The 24364-nt window shown below is 45.0% G+C and overlaps 1 protein-coding gene across 1 annotated transcript; it reads right to left on the reverse strand.

Moving 5' to 3' along the window:
• Nucleotides 1–6340: 6340 nt before the first annotated feature.
• Nucleotides 6341–21946, reverse strand: LOC148140076 (zinc-binding protein A33-like). Its single transcript, XM_087979272.1, has 6 exons — nucleotides 19899–21946; nucleotides 19579–19674; nucleotides 19252–19485; nucleotides 18633–18655; nucleotides 15975–16090; nucleotides 6341–10356 (listed from the first exon to the last, which is right to left on the reverse strand). Exons 1-6 carry the CDS (start codon nucleotides 20307–20309, stop codon nucleotides 9806–9808), a joined length of 1431 nt encoding a protein of 476 aa, XP_087835398.1. The 5' UTR covers nucleotides 20310–21946; the 3' UTR covers nucleotides 6341–9805.
• Between the last annotated feature and the right edge of the window lie 2418 nt (nucleotides 21947–24364).

The raw sequence follows: 24364 nt of genomic DNA on the forward strand, positions 1-24364 counted from the left end.
ATTTCCAATCTTAATGCAAGATCCTTGGACAAGATTTTAAAATCAGCATTTAAATGTAAGATGGACCTATAGGAGGCACATTCCTCTGAGGTCTTCCCTTTCTTAAGGCTAAGAGAAATATTAGTCTCTCTTGAGGATGGCAGGAGGCAATTGTGGCTGTCCAAGTAATAATATATGTCTATCATTTATTTTTAATTTCTTTGTAAAACTTGGTAGGAAGATCATTAGGGCCAGGCACCTTCCCACTCTGTGTCTGCTTCACAGCCTCCTGCATCTCTTGCTCTGTTAAAGGGGCATTGAGGAAAGATGCCTGTTCGGAGGTAATGCCTGGAAGGTTCTTAAGGAAGGACTCCATCTTAGCCCTCACAACGTTCAGACTGGTATAGTTCAAAATAAAATTTCCAAAATGCAGCATTGATCTTTTTAGAATCGCAAGTAACCATTCCAGTCCCGTCCCTAATTGAGGTAATCGTTTAGGGGGCATTACTCCTCCTGGCAAGAAATGCGAGGTACTTGCCCGGCTTCTCACCATGCTCTGACAGTCTTTGTTTTGTAAAAGAAAGTACCTTCCTTTCTGTCTGCGTGAGCGTGGAGTTCAAGGTGGACTGAAGAACTGTAACCCACTGCAGCTTAGTCACTGAGGGCCGATCAAAATATACCTTCCCTGCTGTCTTTAGTTGTGCCTGAAGCAGGCATTGCTGCTGCCCCTTCTGCCACTTCTGACTGGCAGAATAAAAAATAATTATCCCCTGGCATACGTCTTAGCAGTCTCCCAAAGAATAAAGGAGTTACTGGCCATATCTGAATTCATTAAAGAATTATTTGATGAACTTACTGTCCTTAAGAATGAAGAGGTCCATTTGCCATTGTCAAGAGCCTGTGACATTGCCCTGAACCTCAATCTCTATAGATATTGCAGCAGAGTCAGAAATAGTAATATTTCCAATTGTACAAGATATTACCGAATCAAAGGGTAACGTAGAAGTTACGAAAAGATCAATCCTAATACGACATTTGTGCTGATTAGAAAAAAACATAATGTCCCTCGTCACATGATGGAGATGCCTCTAGACAAGAATGTGTTGAGGGCCTCTAGGTATTGTATCACTTCAAAGTTTGGGTGAAGATTTGTAGCTCTTGTGCTCGTTGTTGTGGTTCTGTTCGCCGAGCTGGAAGTTTTTGTTGCAAACGTTTCGTCCTCTGTCTAGGTGACATCCTCAGTGCTTGGGAGCCTCCTGTGAAGCGCTTCTGTGGTGTTTCCTCCGGCATTTATAGTGGCCTGTCCCTGCCGCTTCCGGTTGTCAGTTTCAGCTGTCCGCTGCAGTGGTCGGTATATTGGGTCCAGGTCGATGTGTTTGTTGATGGAGTTTGTGGATGAGCGCCATGCTTCTAGGAATTCCCTGGCTGTTCTTTGTTTGGCTTGCCCTATAATGGTAGTGTTGTCCCAGTCAAATTCATGTTGCTTGTCGTCTGCATGTATGGCTACTAAGGATAGCTGGTCGTGTCGTTTTGTGGCTAGTTGATGTTCATGGATGCGGATCGTTAGCTGTCTTCCTGTTTGTCCTATCTCGTGTTTTGTGCAGTCCTTGCATGGGATTTTGTACACTACATTAGTTTTGCTCATGAGGCATTTGATTGGGTCGAGTGGCCATATCTTTTTTATACCCTTGAACGATCTGGTGTTGGGGAGGCTTTTATTAAGTGGGTAAGGGTCCTCTACAGTGATCCTCTGACAGTGGTTCTCACCAATTGTGTGAGAACTAGTAATTTTAATATCTGTAGGGACAGTCAGCAAGGCTGTCCTCTCTCATCACTACTTTTTATATTGATGATTGATCCGCTGGTAGAGGCTATCTGCAGGGATCCTCATATAGCTGCCCTGGAAGTAGGATCAAAATCGCAAAATATCACGTTATACGCGGATGATATTCTTGTCTTTTTGTTGAATCCAGTGGTCTCAGTACCCCATTTGATACAATGTATCAATTCATTTGGCTCCTTCTCAGGTTATAAGATTAATTTCTCAAAACCGGAGGCTATGCCAATGTTGGGAGGGGGGGATGTGGCGGTGGGGGTGGGGGGGGGGGGGGGTGGTTTGACAAGAATATCTGATGTACAGGGTGAATCACGGTTCCCCTTTAAATGGTCATGGTGGATTTCTTTGTTTTGGCATCTTGTTTTTGGTCAATTGCTTAAGGGCAATTTTGCCCATTTGCTTCACAGGATTAAGTAAGATCTTTCCCCATGTGAGGTGCTTCCAATATCCTGGCTAGGCTGAATGGCTCTCATTAAAATGAATGTCCTACCCCATTTGCTATATCCTGAACGAATGCTCCCCTTGGTTTTTCCTAGGCAAACATTCCGGAAGCATAATGGTTGGTTTAGTTCCTTTATCTGGCACCGGAGGCGGCCACTCATTAAGCTGGCTAAATTCTGCTTGCCCCATGGGTTGGGGAGAGCGGACCTCCTGATGAAAAAGATATCAACTAAGTTCTCTATTATCTTTTGTTCGTGATGGGGCTTGTGAGGATCCGGCAGATGTATGGCTAGATATTGCGGCCTCCCAGGCAAAATGCCCCCTCATTAGCCTGTTGTTTTTAGATAAATTGAAGAAAGTTCCGGAACATTGTCATAATCCTACAATTATTAATACTGTCAAAGCATGGAGGGCAACTCGGCAGAATGAGGGTAATATATTCAAAAGGTCTTTTCTTACCTTTATAGCTGGTATGCCAGGTTTTCAGCTGGGGATAATGGACCCCATGTTTAAGCTTTGGGTAGCTAGTGGAATCTCCTGTCTGGGTGTTTTATGTGAAGGTGAAATAATGATGTCCTTGGACCAAATCACCCCTAAGTATGGTTTGGCTGGCAGTGAACTTTTTTGTTTTATTCAGGTCAGGGATTATATTCAAAAAAGGACTATGTTTTCGACCGACTCCTACAGATCTGTCACAGAGGAGAGGGCACTTTATGCTATAATTGACTTCTCTGTTCGTACTGTTTATCATATATTCAGAAGTAATCTTTCAGAAGACGTTGAGCGGCTTTGTGGGTTCTGGGAGAGAGAGCTCAGGGTTGAGATGTATATGGAGACATGGGAGGATATTTGTGCAAATGCGAGAAAGGTTTCAATCTGTGACAGGACCCTTGCCATGGCAGGTAAAAATTCTGCACAGGGCCCATTTGGCCCCAGAGCATCTCACAAAATTTAAGGTGGGAATATCTGCCCTTTGACCTAAATGTAAAGTAAGTATCGGGACTCTCACTCATTGTCAGTGGTCTTGCATCAGGCAGATATTGGAGTGCTGTGGCAGGAGTAATAGAGAGGTTCTTGGGAATCGAAGTCTTTCTTCTCGTGGCCCTCCTTAATTTTTTTCTTTAGACGATTATGGGAAAAAAAATCTTAATATTCTCACTTTTCGTGTGAGGAAAAGAATTGTGATGTGTTGGACCTCTGAAAACCCCCAGAGTCTCTGTTAGTTTAGTGTAGGCTAATTATGGAACATATTCCTTTGGACTTTCTTACGAATGTGGTAGGCCGAAAAACTGAAAATTTGTGCAAGATATGGCCACCCTTTTGGATTACCTGGATGCAGATTTATCTGCCATCTTAACTAGGGCTTTTGTGTTGCCATGACAATCTGATTTAGTGAACTTGATGCCCTTGAAGGAAGAATTTCAAATCAATTCATGTGTAATACTCAATGCTCTCGGAGGTTGAGAGTGAATGTTTCCTTGTGTTAAGCTGTTTTATTTATTTATTTATTGTATTCACTGATTTCTTCAGTTTGCACCTGAGTATAGTTGTGTTTTGTTTGCATTGTTGTTTCTTCTTTTTTTTTGATATATATATATCGACAGAGATAGTAGTGTTTTTTGTTGGTTTATTGTGGTTGTACTTTTGTAATTTTACAAAAAAATCTACTTCTTTCAATAAAAATATCTGGAAAAATATAAAAGAAAAAGGACTGAAGGGGCAATGTTTTCAAAGAAACTGCCATAGCTAGTGGTGGAGGCTGGTAAAATTACAAAGTTAAAAGGCATTTGGATAGGTATATGAGTAGAAAGGGTTGAGAGGCTAACAGCCAAATGCTGACAAATGGGACTAGATTAATTCAGGATCTCTGATTTGCATGGACAAGTTAGATCATAGGGTCTGTTTCTATGCTAAACGTCTCTATGATTCTTTGACTCTATAACTGAAATGAGGAGGAATTTCTTCAACCAGAGGGTGTTTAATCTGTAGAACTCATTGTCACAGAATGATGTGGAGACCAAGTCATTGAGTGTGTTTAAGACAGAGATGGATAGCTTCTTGATTAGTAAAGGGACCAGGGTTACAGAGAGAAAGCAGGAGAATGGGGACTGAGAAATATATCAGCCACGATCAAATGGTGGAGGAGACCCGGGGTGGTTTTTAGAGATGCAACACATCACATTTCTTTGACCTCATTCTGCTGCTGCATCTTTTAGTCAACAGAGGGGAAGCCTGCAACTGGATATATTAGTGACTGTCTTATATTTATAACCGTGAGTCACTGTCACAAGTGATTGAATGGATTAGGGACCCTGTCAAGCTCCCGAATAACCTATTGAATGCCTCAAATAAAAAGACTGGAATTTGCAAAGCACTTGTAATGACATCTCAAAGCTTCTTACAGTCTACGAAGTATTTCAATATTGTATTTAATGTTGCAAAATGGAACATAAAGCAGCCAGTCTGTACAGAGCAGGCTCCCGTAAACAGCAATGTGAACACATCATCTAATCGATTTGGTGTTGTATGGGGATAAACATTGGCCATGGGACCTTTTTTATATTCACCCCGACATGAGGTTTGAATCAAAGTGTAATTGAATGGAGTGCAGTCCGAATACTGCAGCACTCCCCCAGTACTGAACTCAAGTGTCAGTCTGAGGTTTTATCATCATGTCACACACTGCAAGCTCAGACATTCACATTTCTCTCCAAATTATTATTGTACGGTGTCTCAACACCGTAAATATGATGCTGTAATTTGTAAATACGATGCTGAAGGACAGCATCTGAGGAGCATAAGTTGGGAGCATAGGCTGTCAGGGAAGGATGTCGTGGAAATGTGGAACTTTTTCAAGGAACAGATACGATGTGTCCTTGATATATATGTACCTGTCAGGCAGGAAAGAGATGGTTTTGTGAGGGAAACTTGGTTGACGAGGTAGGTTGAATGTCTTGTAAAGAGAAAGAAGGAGGCTTACATAAGGTTGAGGAAACAAGGTTCAGACAGCGCATTGGAGGGATACAGGATAGCCAGAAGGGAGCTGAAGAAAGGGAGTAGGAGAGCTAAGAGAGGGCATGAAAAATCTTTGGCGGATAGGATCAAAGATAACCCCAAGGCATTTTATACGTATGTGAGAAACATGAAAGTGACGAGAACGAGGGTAGGTCCGATCAAGGACAGTAGTGGGAGACTGTGTATTGAGTTGGAAGAGATAGGAGAGGTCTTGAATGAGTACTTTTCTTCAGTATTTCCAAACGAGAGGGACCGTATTGTTGAAGAGGAGAGTGTGAAACGGACTGGTAAGCTAGAAGAGACACTTGTTAGGAAGGAAGATGTGTTGGACATTTTGAACAACTTGAGGATAGACAAGTCCCCCGGGCCCGATGGGATATATCCTAGGATTATGTGGGAAGCAAGAGAGAAAATTGCAGAACCGTTGGCAATGACCTTTTTGTCATCACTGTCAACGGGGGTGGTACCAGAGGACTGGAGAGTGGCGAATGTTGTGCCCCTGTTCAAAAAAGGGAATAGGGATAACCCCGGGAAGTACAGGCCAGTTAGTCTTACTTCAGTGGTAGGCAAAGTAATGGAAAGGGTACTGAGGGATAGGATTTATGAGTATCTGGAAAGACACTGCTTGATTAAGGACAGCCAGCACGGATTTGTGAGGGGTAGGCTTGCCTTACAAGTCTTATTGAATTCTTTGAGGAGGTGACCAAGCATGTGGATGAGGGTAGAGCAGTGGATGTAGTGTACATGGATTTTAGTAAGGCATTTGATAAGGTTGCCCATTGTAGGCTTATGCGGAAAGTCAGGGGGCATGGGATAGAGGGAAATTTGGCCAGTTGGATAGAAAACTGGCTAACCAGTCGAAGTCAGAGAGTGGTGGGAGATGGTAAATATTCAGCCTGGAGCCCAGTTACAAGTGGAGTTCCACAGGGATCAGTTCTGGATCCTCTGCTGTTTGTAATTTTTATTAATGACTTGGAAGAGGGAGTCGAAGGGTGGGTCAGTAAATTTACAGATGATACAAAGATTGGTGGAGTTGTGGATAGTGAGGAGGGCTGTTGTCGGCTTAGATATGATGCAGAGCTGGGCTGAGGAGTGGCAGATGGAGTTCAACCCTGTCAAGTGTGAGGTTGTCTATTTTGGAAGGACAAATAAGAATGTGGAATACAGGGTTAACAGTAGGGTTCTTATTAAGGTGGTAGGAGCAGAAGGATCTTGGGATCTATGTTCATAGATCTTTGAAAGTTACCACTCAGGTGGATAGAGCTTGTAAGAAGGCTTATGGTGTATTAGCGTTCATTAGCAGAGGGATTGAATTCAAGAGTCGTGAGGTGATGTTGCAGCTGTACAAGTCCTTGGTTAGGCCACATTTGGAGCACTGTGTGCGGTTCTGGTCGCCTCACTTTAGGAAAGATGTGGAAGCTTTGGAGAGGGTGCAGAGAAGATTTACCAGAATGTTGCCTGGAATGGAGAATAGGTCGTACGAGGATAGGTTGAGAGTGCTAGGCCTTTTCTCATTGGAATGGCGAAGGATGACGGGTGACTTGATAGAGGTTTATAAGATGACCAGAGGAATAGATAGAGTAGACAGTCAGAAACCTTTTCCCCGGGTACAACAGAGTGTTACAAGGGAACATAAATTTAAGGTGAAGGGTGGAAGGTATAGGGGGGATGTCAGGGGTAGGTTCGTTACCCAGAGAGTGGTGGGGGCATGGAATGCACTGCCTGTGGGAGTGGCAGAGTCAGAATCATTGGCGACCTTTAAGCGGCAATTGGATAGGTACATGGATGGGTGCTTAAGCTAGGACAAATGTTCGGCACAACATCGTGGGCTGAAGGGCCTGTACTGTGCTGTATTGTTCTATGTTCTATGTTCTAACACAGATCACTGCACAACACCGCTGGTCACAAATCTCCAGTCAGAAAAACACACTTCCATCGCACTCATCAATCTTCTTTGTCACTTCCTCAAAAAACTCACTGAGGTTTGTCAGATGGGACCTCTCCTCTGCTTTGCCATTGAATAAGATTATAGCTAATCTGATCATTCTCAAATTGACTTTCCGGCCTGAACTCCATAACTTTTGATTTCCTTCCTTGTTAAAAATCTGTCCATCTGAGCCTTGTATATCCTGAATGACCCAGCCTCAACAGCCCTATGCAGCTTCAAATTCCACACAAGCACAGAGAATGCTGGAGAAACTCAGCAGGTCTGGCAGCAGCTGAGGTGTGAGAAATGTTTCAAATCCAGTGTGACTCTTGTTCAGATCTGCTTGTGTCTGTCCAGTGGGAGGGTGTAGAAATGTGTTGATTTATGTGATGGGTTAGACAGGCTTCAGAGTCCCTTTCTCACCACAGAGGCATAGCCCTGCAATGTAAAAGGGAATTCAAGAGTCCTTGGTCAGCAGTGGGGAAGTTAATGCCTCAGCCTACTTGAAACCTAATTCATCAACCCTTTGAAATGATCTGGAAGAATCTACATTTCACTGCCAATCACAAGGTTTCCTACAAAAATAAAAAAATGCTCGAGAACCTGGAGCAGTGTCACGAGACCTAAATATTGTCTCTTCCTTCCCTCCACTCACGTTGCCAGATTGCTGATTCTCACCAGCAATTTCTGTTTTTGTAGCACTCCTTGGCAGTGAAAATTGAAGTTTGTAACACACCTCGTGTTCAACAAACAAAGAATTGCAAATGCTGGAAATCTGAAACAAAATAGAAATTGATTGAGAAAATATTTTCTCTGCACAAATGCTGCCAGACCTGTGCCTGGAACAGGCCAACACAGAACATTGCTGTAAAACTCATCACAAAAGTCCTCATTCACTGTCACCCTGTCAAATTCATCTTCATGTTATGATTAGATGAGATTCCCTACAGTATGGAAACAGGCCCTTTGGCCCAACAAGTCCACACCGACCCTCCAAAGAGTAACCCACCCAGACCCATTCCCCTATATCTACCTCTAACTAACGCACCTAATACTATGGGCAACTCAGCATGGCCAATTCACCTAAATGGACATCTTTGGATTGTTGGAGGAAACCGGAATACCCAGAGGAAATCCACGGGGAGAGTATGTAACTTCCACACAGGCTGTCGCCCAAGGTTGGAAATGAACCGGGATCCCGGGTGCTGTGAGGCAGCACTGCTGACCACTGAGCCACCATGCCGCCCTGGCATTTCATTCCATGGGCTTCAATTTTAATTCTAATTCTTTCAGGTGACCATTTCTCAAAAGCATTTTCCAAGTTCAGGATCAATTTCCCTCTGAATCCTAATTGTGTCTTCAGTCAAAAGCTCAATCAACTGAATGGTTTCAAACATGGTTAAATATTATATGATCATGACATAAATGATCAGTTCACCCATCACTTTCAAATCTGAGGTTTTCAAATTTTCCAATTTTATGAAAAAGCAGTAACATTCTGGGCAATAGTTACAAACCTGAGCAAAACAAGACCAATTTCTCAATGTTATGACATCATGTTGTTGTTCAGAAAGCATGTGGTGTTTTGGCTTTCATTAACAGGGGGATTGAGTTTAAGAGCCATGAGATCTTGTTGCAGCTGTATAAAACTTTGGTCAGACCATACTTGGAATAGTGTGTCCAGTTCTGGTCGCCCTATTATAGGAAAGATGTGGATGCTTTGGAGAGGGTTCAGAGGAGGTTTACCAGGATGCTGCCTGGAATGGAGGGGTTATCTTACGAAGAGAGGTTGACTGGGCTCGGACTTTTTTCATTGGAAAAAAGAAGGAAGAGAGGGTACCTAATTGAGGTGGGCAAGATAATGAGAGGCAAAGATAAAGTTGATAGCCAGAGACTTTTTTCCAGGGCAGAAATTGTTAACGCGAGGGGTCATAGTTTTAAGCTGTTTGGTGGAAAGTATAGAGGGGATGTCAGAGGCGGGTTCTTTACGCAGAGAGTTGTGAGAGCATGGAATGCGTTGCCAGCAGCAGTTATGGAAGCGAGGTCATTGAGGATATTTAAGAGACTGCTGGACATGCATATGGTCACAGAAATTTGAGGGTTCGTACATTAGGTTTACCTCACATAAGGATCAATGGTCGGCACAACATCGTGGGCTGAAGGGCCTGTTCTGTGCTGTACGATTCTATGTTCTATGTATGGGGTATACATTATTGACACATGGCGGAAGTCTAAAGAAGATCAATCTGACATTTTTATTTTGATTGAGCCCAGTCCCCCTGGAAAGACTCCACTGACCGGCAATGAAATGATTTGGTCTCCCCCTGGAAAGACTCCCCTGAGCCCAGTCTGAGACCCACTGACTGATCCAACTCCAACACCATCATGTAGCGCCACCTCCCGCCTGTGGAGCAACATTTCAGACAGGAAGGTCCCCGGGTTCCTATAGCTCACAGCTCACTCTACCCAGTCAGTCCCTCTCTACAATTGAGCTTCTATTTGTTTCTTCTCTCCCCGTCCTTCTTTCCCCCAGACTGAGACCAACCCCCATCAGTTTACAGCTGGCAGGAGGCAGGGGGACGGGGTGAAATTATGGGATGGATCTGTCAGTGCCCTGTAACCCCGCAGATTGTCAGTGGGGCGGGGTTTTTCCCCTCGTAATTCCATCCCGGATTAAAGAAGGGAAAGAGCCTCTCAGTGAAAGTGTGGGTGAAAGTGTGGAGATGGGACATGGTGTCCGCATTGTAAAATGACACCTGTCCACCCTCATAGTCCAGGAAAACCCCGATCTTCCGGGGATTCACAGTCGGGGAGAGGGGGGTCACCCAGGGGGAGGTGGCGGCAAAATAACGGCATCCGGGTACCAGCCTCACAATCCAGAATCCGGTCTCCGGGCTCGGGGTGATCTCCCCTTTCCTCATCACAGACTCTCGGGCCACTCCCAGACCCCACCAGGTCTTCTCCCCCACCTCCACCTCCCAGTAATGTCTCCCTGATGTGAATCCCTCTGATCCCAGGACACAGGCCGAGGAATCAAATCTCTCCGGGGAGTCAGGGAGCCGCTGCTCTGTGTCTCCGAGTCTCACACTGGTCCGGTCCTCAGACAGGATGAGCCGGGGATGCGCTGTGTTCGGATCCAGAGTCAGAGAAGCTGGAGCTGGGGGAGAGATCAAATAACACCGTCAGGGAGAGGGAGGGAGAGAGAGAGGCCAGGGAGAGTGAGGGGAGCAGGTAGTGAGGGGTTCACCGATACAGGGGGGTGAGAGTGAAGGGGAGATAGGGCGAATCTGGAAAAGAGGAGTTTGAAGGAGTGGAGGGACAGGGAAAGAGGAGTGAGTGAGGGGGAGTGCAGTGAGAGTGGAGCAATGAGGAGGAAGGATGGTAAGGCCGAGGGCTGTGAGGGATAAGGAGGGAGGTGAGGTGAGAGGGTTCATTTGGAGGGGAGTGAGTGGGGAAATGAAGAACAGAACACTAACCCTAACATTAACCTTATCGCAGGAGGGAGAGGAAGATTAAAGAGAGGGAGAGAGTGAGGAGAGTTGGGATAGAGGGTGGAGAGTGAGGAGAGGTGGGAGGGAGAGCAGGGAGACTGAGGGGGTGGTATGAGAGAGAGTGGTGTGGAGATTAAGGGGGAGCTTAGAGGAGGGAGAGCAATGCGAGGGTGAGTGCTCAGGTAAGAGCAATGGGAAGGGGTATTCCTAGGGCTGGGCAAGGGAGAGAGCAGTTTGGGGAATGCCTGCAGTGCCATCATCTGGAGAGCCAGGAGGAGTGGGGAGAAGAAGGGGGAATTGTGGGGATGGGAAGTGTGATGGTCGTGACAAATTCCAGTGTGCTGGGGACAGTAAACTGATGCAGAGAGTGAGGGGAGAGCGAGGGGCAGATTGTGTGGCAGAAGAGGATGGAGTAGAAGCACTAAAGGTTGGGGAAGTAGAGGGGAGAGTGAGGGGAGACCAGGGGGTGTGGGACAGCATAGGGGAGTGTCAGATGACAGGCGCCAGAAGGGTGACGGGAGAGCGATGGGAAGAGTGCGGGATATGGGAGAGGTTAGGGAGACTGAAGGAGTTAGTGAGAATGAATTATATGGACAGGATGGGGGGAGGGCAGAATGAGGGAAAGGAGAGACTGAGAGAGATGGATGGACATGGACTCCAATGGGAGATGGCTAGGTGCAGGAGGAAGATACGAATTAGAAGGGGAGAGTGAGTTGGAGACTGAGGGTGATGGAACTAGGAAAGGAGGGACAGGAAGGGAAGAATGAGAGGAGGGAAGAGTAATGGGGAAGTGAGCACAGGGAGGAGTGCGATAACAAAATGAGTGTCAGTGAAAATGGAGAGTGAGGAAAGTGGACGGTAAGTGGAACTGGAAGGGTAGGGAACAGTAAGTGGAAGGTTGGTGAATGCAAGAGGAAGGGGAGAGTGAGGTGATGTGGGTGGGAATGAGGATAGTGAGGGGAGGCAGGAGTGATGGGCAGCAAGGGAGTGGGGAGACTGAGGGAGGGGTAGAGTGGAGTTACATTTATCAGGGAGGATTCAGGGAAAGGGGGGGGTAGCATGATGGAGAGTGGGAGGAAATGAGGGGAGGTTTTTTAAAAATTTCAGATCAGGGAATGGGAGATTGAAGAAATGGGGAAGTGATAGTGGATGGAATGAGTGGAAGCTGAGTAAAGATGGGGGAAGAGGGTATAGGGGTTTTGTGAGGGAGGGGAACAGTTTGGGATGGGATAGGAGAGTGTAGAATGAAAGGATAAGGAAAGGAGATTTGCCAAATAAGTGGACAATCGAGCATTGGAGATGGAGACAGTGAATGGGAGGGTTGAGAGATGAAGATGCAGTGAGTGAGGGGAAGAGAGAAAGGGAGGTGAGAGTGAGGAGGAAGGGATGGCTGAGCTGGAGGGAAGAAGGACAGGTTCCTTTTGGGCATGGGAGGGATAAGTGAGCGGGAGAGAAAAATGTGTGGCATGGAGTGACGAGGTATATGAGAGGGATGGGACATGTTAAGAGTATGGGGAATTAATCCGTATGTGGAAGTGAGAGAACAAAATAAGGGCATTCTGAAGGTCAGTGAATTGGAGGATGAGGTCGAGTCTGTGAAGGGGAGAAGAGAGTCAAGATGAGGGGACTGTAGGCCAGGGATTTAAAAGGAAGGAGATAATCAGGTCTTGGAAGTTGAGCAAGTCTGAGGAATGTGGAGAAGGTGAGTGAATTTGAGGATGAGGTGGAGGGGAAGAGAAGTGGAGGTGAGAGTGAAGAGGAAGGGGATAGTGAGGAGGCAAGATTAAAAGAGGGGAGAGTCTGGGGTGGGGGAAATCATGGCAGAGTGATTATGGAGGAATGGAGTGGAAGGGGAAGGTGAGTGTGAGATGGGAGTGAGGGGCAGTGTGAGGCAGAGGGTGAGAGCAGTGTGAGGTTGAGGGGAGAGTGACTGGATTGGGAAGCTGTGATTGAGGGGACAGTGAGGGAGAGCTGAGAGAGTGTGAGGAATGAGCAGGAGGGGGCTGTGATATTGAGGGGGAAAGGGAAATCAGGAGGGAGTGAGGGAACATTGATAGCAATGGAGATTGGAGAGTGTGGGAAACCAGAGTGTAAGGGGGAGGTGGAGGGGAGAATGAGGTGGAGGGAAGAGGTTGTCAACGTTTGGAAATGGAGGGAGGGTGGGGATAGGACTGAATGGTGAACAATTTAGAGGAATGGATGGATGTGAAGAGTGTGGAGGTGAGTCAGGTGGAGGGTGGAGAATGCAGTGAGGCCATGGTCTGTCAGGCTAAAGGACAATTAATGGCAGATACAAACCAAGAGAAGAATGAGGTCAAGGAGTAAGTAACCAGGATGGGAAGCTAAGCTAGAGGGATCAGTGAAGGAGAGGGAAGAATGAATGGAGAGTGATCAGGAGGGCAGAGAGGGAGTGCGAGAGTAGGCAAAAACAATGACTGCAGATGCTGGAAACCAGATTCTGGATTAGTGGTGCTGGAAGAGCACAGCAGTTCAGGCAGCATCCGAGGAGCAGTAAAATCGACATTTCGGGCAAAAGCCCTTCATCAGGTGAGTACACAGAGTAGGGTCAAGAGAGTAGAAGTGGGGAGTGAGCAGAAGGGAGACAGTGAGAGCAGGAGATAGTTGGGTGGGAGACCACGAGGGAGTGTTGCTTCGAGGTAGGGAGTGGTGATCCATGGCAAGATGTTGGGGAGGGAGGGTGAGGAGAGTAGGGCCTGTATGGAGACAGAAGTGAGAGATAGGGACAAGGAATCTGAGGAGACAATGATGGGGTGAATAAAGAGATGGGTTGTGTGCAAGGTCATGAGATTGGAGGAGGTGAAAGGCAGGGGTTAAGGGAAATGGAGAGGGAAGTTGGCAGCGAGGGGGAGGGGGTTTGAAAATGAGGAAGATAACTCTGAGGAGGAGAATTGGGAGAGAGGAGGAGAGAGTGAAAATGAGATGTGTGTGGGAAGGCTGAGAATGTCGCGTGAGTGAGAGGGGCGACAATGTTGCTCCTTTAACAAGGTTAGGTTGTCCCTGTGTTTTTTGTCCGGGGGGTGGAGGGTCATAACCGCATATCTTCCATGTGCCTGGTTTCTATGGGTTTTAGGGCTAATTTGGTTAGAGCTAACAGATAATGCCTCAGGTTTTAAACGGCTTTCAACTTTTTAAAAAAATGCAATGTCTGTTCACCTCCATCCCTCATCAGGATGGTCTCAGGGCTGTCCGCTTCTTCCTGGAACAAAGGCCTGAACTGTGCCCACCCCCACCACCCTCCTCCCCTTGGCCGAGCTTAGCCTCACCCTCACCAACTTCTCTTTTAACTCCCCTCATTTTCTTCAGGTCGGAGGGGTAGGAATCATTTCCCACATGGGCCCCTGTTATATCTGTCTCTTTGGGGTGTATGTGAAACATTCCTTTTCTCGTCCTATTCCGGCCCCCACCCACAAGGCTTTCTGCAGTATGTCGATGATAACATTAATGCTGCCTCCTCACTCTCATGTCTGGAATTGGAAAATTTTATCAATTTCACTTCAAGCTTCCACACCGCTCTTACCTTAACCTAGTCCAGCTCTGACTCCTCCATTCCTTTCCTAGGAATATACAGGCCACCAATATCCATTATAAATCCACTGACTCCCACAGTTTCCCGGACTGCATATCCTTGCATCCTGCTACATGTAACGATTCCAGTCCATTCTCCCAATTCTCCACCACATCACATTTTTTCCGATGGTGCCAACTTTGACAAGGGAATTTCCGAGATGTCCAGTTTCTTCCTCAACCAAGGATACCCCAGCACTGTTGTTTCCAGGGCCCTCAAATGGTCCAACCTTTCTCCCACACTTCCGCCCTCACCTTCTCTTCTCTCCTGTAACAACAATCGGCTTCCCTTGTCCTTTCCTAACATCCCACCAGCATCCACATCTTGAGGATATTAGCCACATTTCCACCATGTCCAGTGAGATGCCACTACCAACATATATTCCCTTCCCCTCTCTTAACCACCTTCCGCAGGGATCATTCCCTCAGGGACATCCTGTTGCAATCTTCCTTCATTCCACCCCCCGCCACACACACACACACACACACACACACGCACGCACGCACGCACACACACACACACACAGCCCCAAAGCACCTTTGCCTGCAACTGCCGAAGTTGTAACACCTGCCCATTTACTTCCTCTCTCCACATGATCCAAGACTCCAAATGTACCCTCCTGGTGAAGCAGTACTTTACCTGCACTTCCCACAATCTTGTCTACTGTATTCACTGCTCACAATGTGGTCTCTGCTACCTTGGGGAAACAAAGCATTAACTGGATGACCACTTTGAAGAAGACCTACTTTCTGCTCACAAAAAAGACCCTGAGTTTCTAGTTGCCTGCCACTTTAACAGAGCATTCCTGACGAAGGGCTTATGCCTGAAAAGTCGATTCTCCTCCTCCTCCGATGCTGTCTGACCGGCTGTACTTTTGACCTTAACACACCATTCTGTTCCCTGCCGAATATCTCCATCAGAAGCTTGCTGCAGTGCTCATTTTCTGCTCGCAAACACTGCAGCCCTCTGGAATTAGTATTCACTTCAATAACTTTAGGGTCTGAGTTCTCCCATGTCCAGCCTTGTTATCACATAGTCTGACATTACACACAACCTATTGCTGGCCATTAACAGTCTCTATTAACAGCTGTTCACCCTCAAACCCAGATCATAATCCACTCCTTTGCCTGTCTAACTGCTCTTCTCTCTCTTTGGGGTCTATCCCCAGTTATCCTTTACTCTTACTCCCTCACCCCACCCAATCCTCTGCATTTAAACTGACATTTTCTGAGTTAGAATCTGTTCTGAGGAAGGGTCACTCAATCAGAAATGCTAACTCTGATTTCTCTCCACAGATGCTGCCAAACCTGCTGAGCTTTTGAAGCAACTTCTCTTTTTGTTTCTCAAACATTCCCCATTTGATATGTGCCTGTCAGCCCTGGCTCTTTAAGGTCTACCCGTCTTCCTTATATTCTGGTAAAAACTGTTCCTCCAATGTCACTCCACATGAAGCCAGCCCAGTCTCCTCTCGAAATCCTGTTTCCGTGCTTTATTCCTTTGATTAGACAGAACCCTTCGCTGCTCTGACACACAGAGCTGATGGCTCCAGACACTTATCCAAATGAACCCACAGAAAGAACAATGTTTCCATGGAGAGTCTCTCTGAATTTACAACTAATGATGTGAAGATGTAACCTGGGGCCTTGGAGACCCTGCACAACTGGATTATCATCAGGCAAAATGAATACACATGTTTACCTGGGTGAATGGTGTGTGTCATTTCTCTCCAGACTGTGTACTGCAAAGGGCCAGTGAACTGTGCGAGAGACAGAGAGCTGTCAGCAGCTGAGAATTCGTTCCCCTCCTTTCTAATCCTGTAAATATTAAACAGTTGACATTATAAATTCAGTTTTGTTCAAATATTAGAAATGATTTAAATAATCATGCTTTCAGTGTTGTTCATGTTTGAGTCAATGAACTTGAATGTGAAATGTTCATCTTATTTTAAAACTGATCCAAAAATACTTAGATATTGCAAGGGCAAGGATTGGAAACCCCCACATCCAGAGAAAGGCCCATGCCCTGACAACAGATTAGTTACTGAGACATCACACACCATGCAGATGATAGACATTTCCTCCATCCCCTTACTGTATGATCAAGAGAGTTTGTGGAACAGAGACAAAAAAACTGAAATATCTGAAAGCCTTTTTATAAATATATGAAGGACAAAAGGGTAATAAGGGTGGGAGTAGTGCCTCTCAAAGATTAGCAAGGCAGCCTTTGTGTGGAGGTGCAAGAGATGGTGAGATACTAAACACCTATTTTGCACCAGTGTTTACTGTGAAGAAGGACATGAAAGATAAAGAAATAGATGGCGACATTTTATAAATGTCCATATTTCAGAGGAGGAGGTGCTGGATGTCTTGGAATAAATAAAAGTGGATAGATCCTCTGGACATAATCAGGTGTGCCCTCAAACTCTATGGGAAGCTAGGGAAGTGATTGTTGGGTCCCTTGCTAAGATATTGCATCATTAACAGTCACAGGTGAGGTGCTGGAAGACTGGAGGTTGGCTAACATGGTGCCACTATTTAAGAAAAATGGTCAGGAAAAGCCAGGGAACTATAGACTGGTGAGCTTGACATTGGTGGTGGGCAAGTTGTTGGAGTGAATCCAAAGGGACAGGATTTCGAAAACTGTGGAAAGGCAAGGACTGATGAGTGATTGTCAGCATGGCTTTGTGCATGGGAAATCATGTCTCCTGAACTTGACAGAGTTTTTTGAAGAAGTAACAAAGAGGATTGATGAGGGCGGAGCAGTAGACATGAGCTGTATGGACTTCAGTAAGGCATTCAACAAGGTTCCCCATGGGAGATTGGTTAACAAGGTTAGATCTCATGGAATACAGGGAGAACTAGCTAATTGGATACAGAATTGGCTCAAAGGTAGAAGACAGGATGTGGTGGTTATTTTTCAGACTGGAGGCCAGTGGTGTGCCACAAGGATCAGTGCTGGGTCCAGTATGTTTCTTCATTTATATGAATGATTTGGATGTGAACATTGGATCTATGGTTAGTAAGTTTGCAGATGACACCAAAACTGGAGGTGTAGTGGACAGTGAAGAAGGTTACGTCAAAGTACAACAGGATTTGGATAAGATCAGTGGACTGAGGAGTAACAGGTGGAGTTTAATTTAGATAAATTCAAGGTGCTGCATTTTGGAAAAGCAAATCAGAGCAGAACTTATACACTAAATGGAAAGTTCTTAGGGAGTGTTGCTGAACAAAGAGATCTTGGAGTTCAGATTTATAGTTCCTTGAAAATACAGTTGCAGGTAGATAGGATAGTGAAGAAGGTGTTGGGTATGATTTCTTTTATTGGACAGAGCATTGAGTATAGGAGTGGGGTGGTCATGTTGTGGCTGTACAGGACATTGTATCAGGTACTTTTGGAATTTTCGTGCAATTCTGGTCTTGTTCCTAGTGGAAGTATGTTATGAAACTTGACAGGACTAGAAAAGTTTTACGAGGATCTTGCCAGGGTTGTAAGATTTGTGCTATAGGGGGAGGTTGAATTGGCTGGGGTTGTTTTCTCTAGAACATCGGAGGCTGAGGGATGACCGTGTAGAGGTTAATAAAAATCATGAGGGGCATAAATACGGTAAATAGACAAGGTCTTTTCCCTGGGGTGGGGAAATCCAGAAGTAGAGGGTTCAGGGTGAGAGGGGAAAGATATAAAAGGACATAAGGGGCATCATTTTCATGCAGAGGGTGGTGTGTGTATGGAATGAGCTGCCAGATGAAGTGGTGGAGGCTGGTAAAATTGCAACATTTAAAAGGCATATGAGTGGGTATATAAATAGGAAGGGTGCAGTGAGATATGGGCCAAGTACTGGCAAATGGGACTAGATTAGGTTAGGATAACTGATCGGCATGGACGAGTTGCCCCAAAGAGTCTTTCTGTGCCGTACGCCACTATAATTCTATGACTCTGTGATTCCCCATTTAAACTCTGACTGTCTCAGGCTGGTCAGGAGCCATGCAGGGACAGGGATGGCCATTCCCTGGAAATATGGGCCGTGTGTCTCTCTCAGGGTCAGGGGAAGGTCACAGTCACACAAACAGCCCAAATCAGGGCAGTGATCACTTCCAGCCTGAGAACCAGGCTGTACTATTTACAGACATCTTGTCATTGTTTACAATATTATAGAACAGTTTTATCAAAGCTAATGCTGTTTCACACCTGTAATGAGCTTCTTGTTGGAAAAAACACTTTGTGTGTGAGCATAACCGGAGTTCATGTCGCCCGATAAACCACCCTTTAAAGAAAGCAGTGACAATAGCCAGGAAATAAACACTAAATAACCTATCCCTGAGCAAACTGTGCAGAATTTCAGTAAAGAGCATGTCCTACCTTCTCTTCCGACAAGCTTCCTCCTGAAAGAAATGAATCACAAACAGTGAGGATGGCAGTAACAGATTTCAGGAGGAGACAGACAGGTTGCTGAAATGTGCAGACACAACACGGAAGTGTGAAGTGATACATTTTGGAAAGAAGATTGAGGAGAGGGTAAAATAAACTGGAACTGACCATCAGTCCCGTTCACAGACACAGTGACTCTCACACTCCCACTGTACCAGACATACCCACACACCCTCCACATGGAACTGGAACTGGATTATAATGGGAGTTCTAGGAGATCATTAAGCTTTGGGAACACAGATAATAATACAAAAACAAAATAACAACTGATTCTCGGGAGAATGTCTGTAATCCCCAGAATCTGCAGACAGTGTGGCAACAGTTACAGAAAACAGAGATTACTGGAAATTCTCAACAGGTTTGGAAGGATCTGTGGACAGACTTCAGAGTGAACGTTTCGGGAGCACTGAGCCTAATTCAGAGACAACAGCAGAATCGTCCAGACAGTCACAAGTTCAGTTAACTTTCTTTGCACTAAATTCGATATTATTTCTACAGTCAGCATCATGTCTGAAATGTATCTGAAATAACATGCAATATCTTCCCTTACCTTCAGAAATATCAGCTCGTCTTTTTGATCCATCTGTTTCTGCAACTTTGAGAGTTCCTCCTCAATAGAATTTAAATTCTCCTGAATCTCTTGAAGGTTTTTCTCCATTGGTTCTACAATCCTCTCCTCTTCTTCCCTGAGATCTCTGAGAAAACGCTGCTCTTTCTCAGTGAGAATCTGGTGCATTTTAGTGAACTCGGATGTGATGTGGGTCTGCAGACTGCTCGCCTGTTCCTACCAAATGAAATGTGAAACCTCATTAATGTCCCACGATAAAGGGAACAAAACTAACCCAGATCCCAGAGAATCAGCACAGGGAGAGCTCACCCTCACTTCGGAAATCTTCCGTTTCTGGGTCAGTTCAGCTTGGAGAACCACCGATTTCTTCTCTGTGAGAGAATCTAAGTAAGATTTCAGCTGATCCTAGAATTGGAAAATAAAATTACAATCTCAAAGTGTTCGCCCCTGAAAATGTGCTAATTCCTTATTAAAACTATTTCAGAAGAACACTAACGCTGCAGGAGAGCAATTGTCAGCGATACAATTCCTGTTTCTGGTCTCTGACGGAGGTGTGTGAGTCCAGACGAGTCTCAAAGATGGTCTGAACAGATTGCTTAGAAATACCGATGACAAAATACAATGTTTACCTTGTAGATTTCAACAGCCTCATTGATCGGCAGGAAGCGGTGCTCTCTGTGTTCCCGCGAATCTCTACAAATCAGACAGATCAACTTCTTGTCAGTTTCACAAAACAGCTTCAGATCTTCCTGATGTTTCTCACAGTGAGGTTTACTTTCCTTCTCTTTCGGATCCAGCTTTAATTTTCGAGCTTTCTCCGCCAGATTCGCTAAGGCCCGATTTACCCTGAGGTTTCTTTCCGTCAACTCCTCTCTACATTCCGGACAGGAGTTTATCTCCTTCTTTTCCCAACTCTCGGTGATACAGGAGCGGCAGAGATTGTGTCCAGAATCCAGTATAACCGGATCGGTGAAGAAATCCAGACAAATGGGACAAATTGTCTCCTCGGTGAAACTCAGGAGCTGCTGTCTGGACGCCATGTTCACCCTCAGCACTTCCTGATTCAAACCACTTTCAGTTTCGATATCCCTGCGCTGGTAAATACATCCAGTTCAACGTTTCCCCGAGGAATTTCACCGCAATACTCAGAGACTGATTACAGGAAATCGGAATGAGTCTCGGCTATTCAGCCCCCACCATTCAACATGATTCTGTCTGATCGATTACTCCAGTGCCTTTTACCCTCCCGATTCCAATAACCCTGAATGCCGTTGGTAATCAGAAACCTGGAAACTCCATCCTGAAACATGCTGAAAGAGTGATCTCTCACGCCCCTCTGCTGTAGAGAATCACAAAGATTCACAGCCATCCAAGGGAATTCAAAATTCTCCTCATCTCAGACCGAATTGAGAACCGCCTTATGTTGAAGTTGGGCCCTGGTTCAGGAATCTCCAGCCCGGCGGGAATATCTCACCTGAAGCAGCACTGTCCACCTCTTTAAGCATTTTGTAAATTTCAGCTTGATCGCCTCTCATTTTTCAAAACTCTGGGGAATACAGGCTCCGTTTGCCCAGTTTCTCGTCATTGGACACAGTCCCGCCATCCCGGGAATAAGTCTGGTGACCCTTCGCTGCTGTCCCTGAACGGCAATGCTATTGTTCCTCCGATATGGAGACCAAATATACACACAGTCCTGCAGATGCAGGCTAACTGAGCTCCTATCCAACTGAAGCAAGTCTTTCCTGCTCCTGTACTCAGATCCCCGAGCAAGGATCAGTATTTGGGCCCCAGACGTCCACAAAATATATCAGTGGATAGAAGCTGGGGGCCAAATATAATCTTTACAGATTTGTGGGGAGGACAATGCTCAGGGGGAAGGTGTGTCGTGAGGAAGATGTAAACCAGCTCCAGGAGGAATTGTCAGGCTTCATGAATGGGCAAGAACATCCTGGATGGATCATAATGTGGAGAAACGTGAAACTATGTGGAGAAAAGATTTGCAGAGTATTTCCTGAAGGATGAGGTTGAAGAGTGCAGGTGGACAGTGGGACCTCTGTTCCTTGTCAATAAATCACTAAAAGGTAATCAGCAGGTGGAAAGAGATTCACCTGGTCATCTCTATTCAGTGAGCACGAGCATATTCACACGAGCGAGAAACATTTACTTGCTCCTTGCCTGATTTATATTTCTCTTCTTTTGATCACTCTATTGATTAATGATTTAGATGGTGTGCTACATAGCCAGAAAAAAAGTGAGAGAAAAACTGGAAGGTCTGAAAGTGAATAAATCACGTGGACCAAATGAGCTACACACAACAGTTCTGAAAGAGGTAGCTGAAGAAATAATGGAGACATCAATAGAGTCATAGAGATGTACAGCATAGAAACAGACCCTTCCGGCTAACCCATCCATGCCTACCAGGTATCCTAACCTAATCTAATCTTTTAAATGTTATAATTGTACCAGCATCCACCACTTCCTCTGGCAGCTCATCCCATATCTGCATCACCTTTTGCTTGAAAAAATTGTTCCTTAGGTCCCTTTCCCATCTCACCCTAAACCTATGTCCTCCAGTTCTAGACTTCCCCACCCCATGGAAAAGACTGTTTATTTACTCTATGTATGCCTCTCATGATTTTATTAACTTCTATAAGATCATCCCTCAGCCTCTGACGTTCTAGAGAAAACAGCCCCAGCCTATTCAACCTCCCCCTATATCTCAAACCGTCCAACCCTGGCATCATCCTTGTAAATATATTCTGAACCCTTTTACGTTTCACAACATCCTTCCGATAGGACAGAAACCAGAATTGCACACAATATTCCAAAAGTGGCCAAAGCAATGTTCTATACAGCTGCAACAATACATCCAACTCCTTTACTCAATACTCTGAACAATAAAGGAAAGCATACCAAATGCATACCAAATGCCTTCTTCAGTGTCTTATCTACCTGCGACTCCACTTTCAAGGACCTGTGAATCTGCATTCCAAGGTCTGTTTATTCATCAACACTCTATTTCTGATGAAGGGCTTTTGCCTGAAATGTCGATTTTCCTGCTCCTCGGATGCTGCCTGACGTGCTGTGCTTTTCCAGCACCACTCTAATCTAGACAATCTGATCACAATCACATTGTACTCTGAAGTAATCTTTTTCACTGTCCACTACATCTCCAATTTTGGTGTCATCTGCAAACTTACCAACTATACTTCCGATGTTCACATCCAGTTCATTTATACATATGACAAAAAGCAGTGGACCCAGCACTGATCATTGTGACACACCACTGGTCACAGGGCTCCTCTTGAAAAGCAAACCTCCACCACCACCTTCTTCCTTTTATTTTCAAGCCAGTTCTGGTCCAAATGGCTAATTCTCCCTACATTCCAGGTGATCTTGCCTTGCTATCCAGTCTACCATGAGGAACCTTATGAAAAGGTTGACTGAAGTCTGTATTGATCATATCCAACACTCTGCTCTCATAAATTCTAATAGTTATTTCTTCAAAAAACTCGAACACATTCAAATCTGGCCTCACAGCCAGCGAACAATGTTGTGAAACATGAACGTGTTCAGAAACAATATACAAGGATGTTGCCAGAGTTGGAGAGTTTGAAATGTAGGGAGAAGCTGGAGAGGCTGGGGCTGTTTTCATTGGAGCATTGAATGCTGAGGGAGTGGCCTTATAGAAGTTTATAAAATCATGCAGAGCACAGACATGGTGAATAGCCAAGATCTTTTTATGAAGGTTGGAGAGTCCAAAAGTAGAGGGCATAGTTTTAAGGTGAGATAGGAAAGATTGAAATGGGACCTAAGGGGCAGCATTTTTTTAAAAATGTGAAATGAACTGCCAGAGGAAGTGGTGGATGTGGTAAAATTACAACAGTTAAAAGGCATCTGGGTAGGAATATGAAAAGAAAGAGTTGAGAGGGATATGGGTCAAATGCTGGCAAATGAGACTAGAATAATTTAGGATATCTGTTTGGCATGTATGAGTTGGACTATAGGGTCTGTTCCTATGCTGAACATCTCTATGACTCTTTCACTCTATAACTAATGTGAGGCAGAATTTCTTCAGCCAGAAGGTGTTTAATCTGTCAAATTCATTGTTGCAAAATGATGTGGAGACCAAGACATTGAGTGCATTTAAGACAGAGATAGAGAAGTTCTTAATTAGCAAAGGGACCAGGATTACAGGGAGAAGGTGGGAGAATGGGGATTGAGAAATGTATCAGCCATGATCAAATGGTGGAGCAAATACAATTAATGTATGACCTCATTCTGCTATGGACTTATAATATGGTCAGCAGACGCAAAACCAGCAATTGGTGACTGCTTTATATTTATAATCCCTAGACACCCATGAAAGAAATCAGCCACGACCAAGTGGTGGTGCAAACCTGACTGGTGTATGACATCATCATGCTCAAATATCTTATGGTCTTACAATATGGTCAGCAGAGGGGAAGCCGGCATCTATATATGTATAACCCCGAGTCACCTTCAGAAATGATAACATGGTATTCTTATCCTGTCAAGCTCCTGAATATCCTATTGAATGCCTCAATTAAAATTACTGTTTTTCACAAAGTGCTTTTCTTGCCATCTCAAAGCTTCCTCCAGCCCATGAAGTATTTCAGAATTGTATTCAATGTTAGAACGTGGAACGTAAAGCAGCCAGTCTGTACAGAGCAGTCACCCATGAACATCAATGTAAACAGGTAATCTAATCATTGTGATATTGAATGAGGGATAAATATTGGCTGTGGGATTTTTTTTAATATTCACCCCCCACATGGGGTTTGGATCAAACTATCCTTGATCGGAGTGCAGTTCCAATACTGCAGCATTCCCTCAGTACTGCACTCGAGTGTCATTCTGGGTTTTTATGATCATGTCACACACAGCAAGCTCAGGCCACCTACATTCTCCTTCAAATTATTAATACATGGGGTCTCATCACAGCTCACTGCACAAAACCACTTGGCACAGATCTCCAGTCAGAAAAACACCCTCCCATCATAGGTCCCATGTGGCATCTCCTACTGTATCAGGTAGCCATGAGGGCCATGGTTAAAGGCGTTGCTAACATCCA

The sequence above is a fragment of the Chiloscyllium plagiosum genome, unplaced genomic scaffold (assembly GCF_037043375.1).
Source record: "Chiloscyllium plagiosum isolate Xiang-an unplaced genomic scaffold, Cpla_swu_hap1 HiC_scaffold_35, whole genome shotgun sequence".
In the NCBI taxonomy this organism is placed as follows: Eukaryota; Metazoa; Chordata; class Chondrichthyes; order Orectolobiformes; family Hemiscylliidae; genus Chiloscyllium; species Chiloscyllium plagiosum.

What these genes read in the sequence shown, in the direction of transcription:
- LOC148140076 (XM_087979272.1), bottom strand. Translation starts at nt 20,309, where the DNA reads ATGGCGTCCAGACAGCAGCTCCTGAGTTTCACCGAGGAGACAATTTGT. An exon ending in GGAAGATTTCCGAAGTGAGG is followed by an intron (nt 19,486 to 19,578) that starts GTGAGCTCTCCC and finishes TTCATTTGGTAG; the next exon opens with GAACAGGCGAGCAGTCTGCA. An exon ending in ACGAGCTGATATTTCTGAAG is followed by an intron (nt 18,656 to 19,251) that starts GTAAGGGAAGAT and finishes CATTTCTTTCAG; the next exon opens with GAGGAAGCTTGTCGGAAGAG.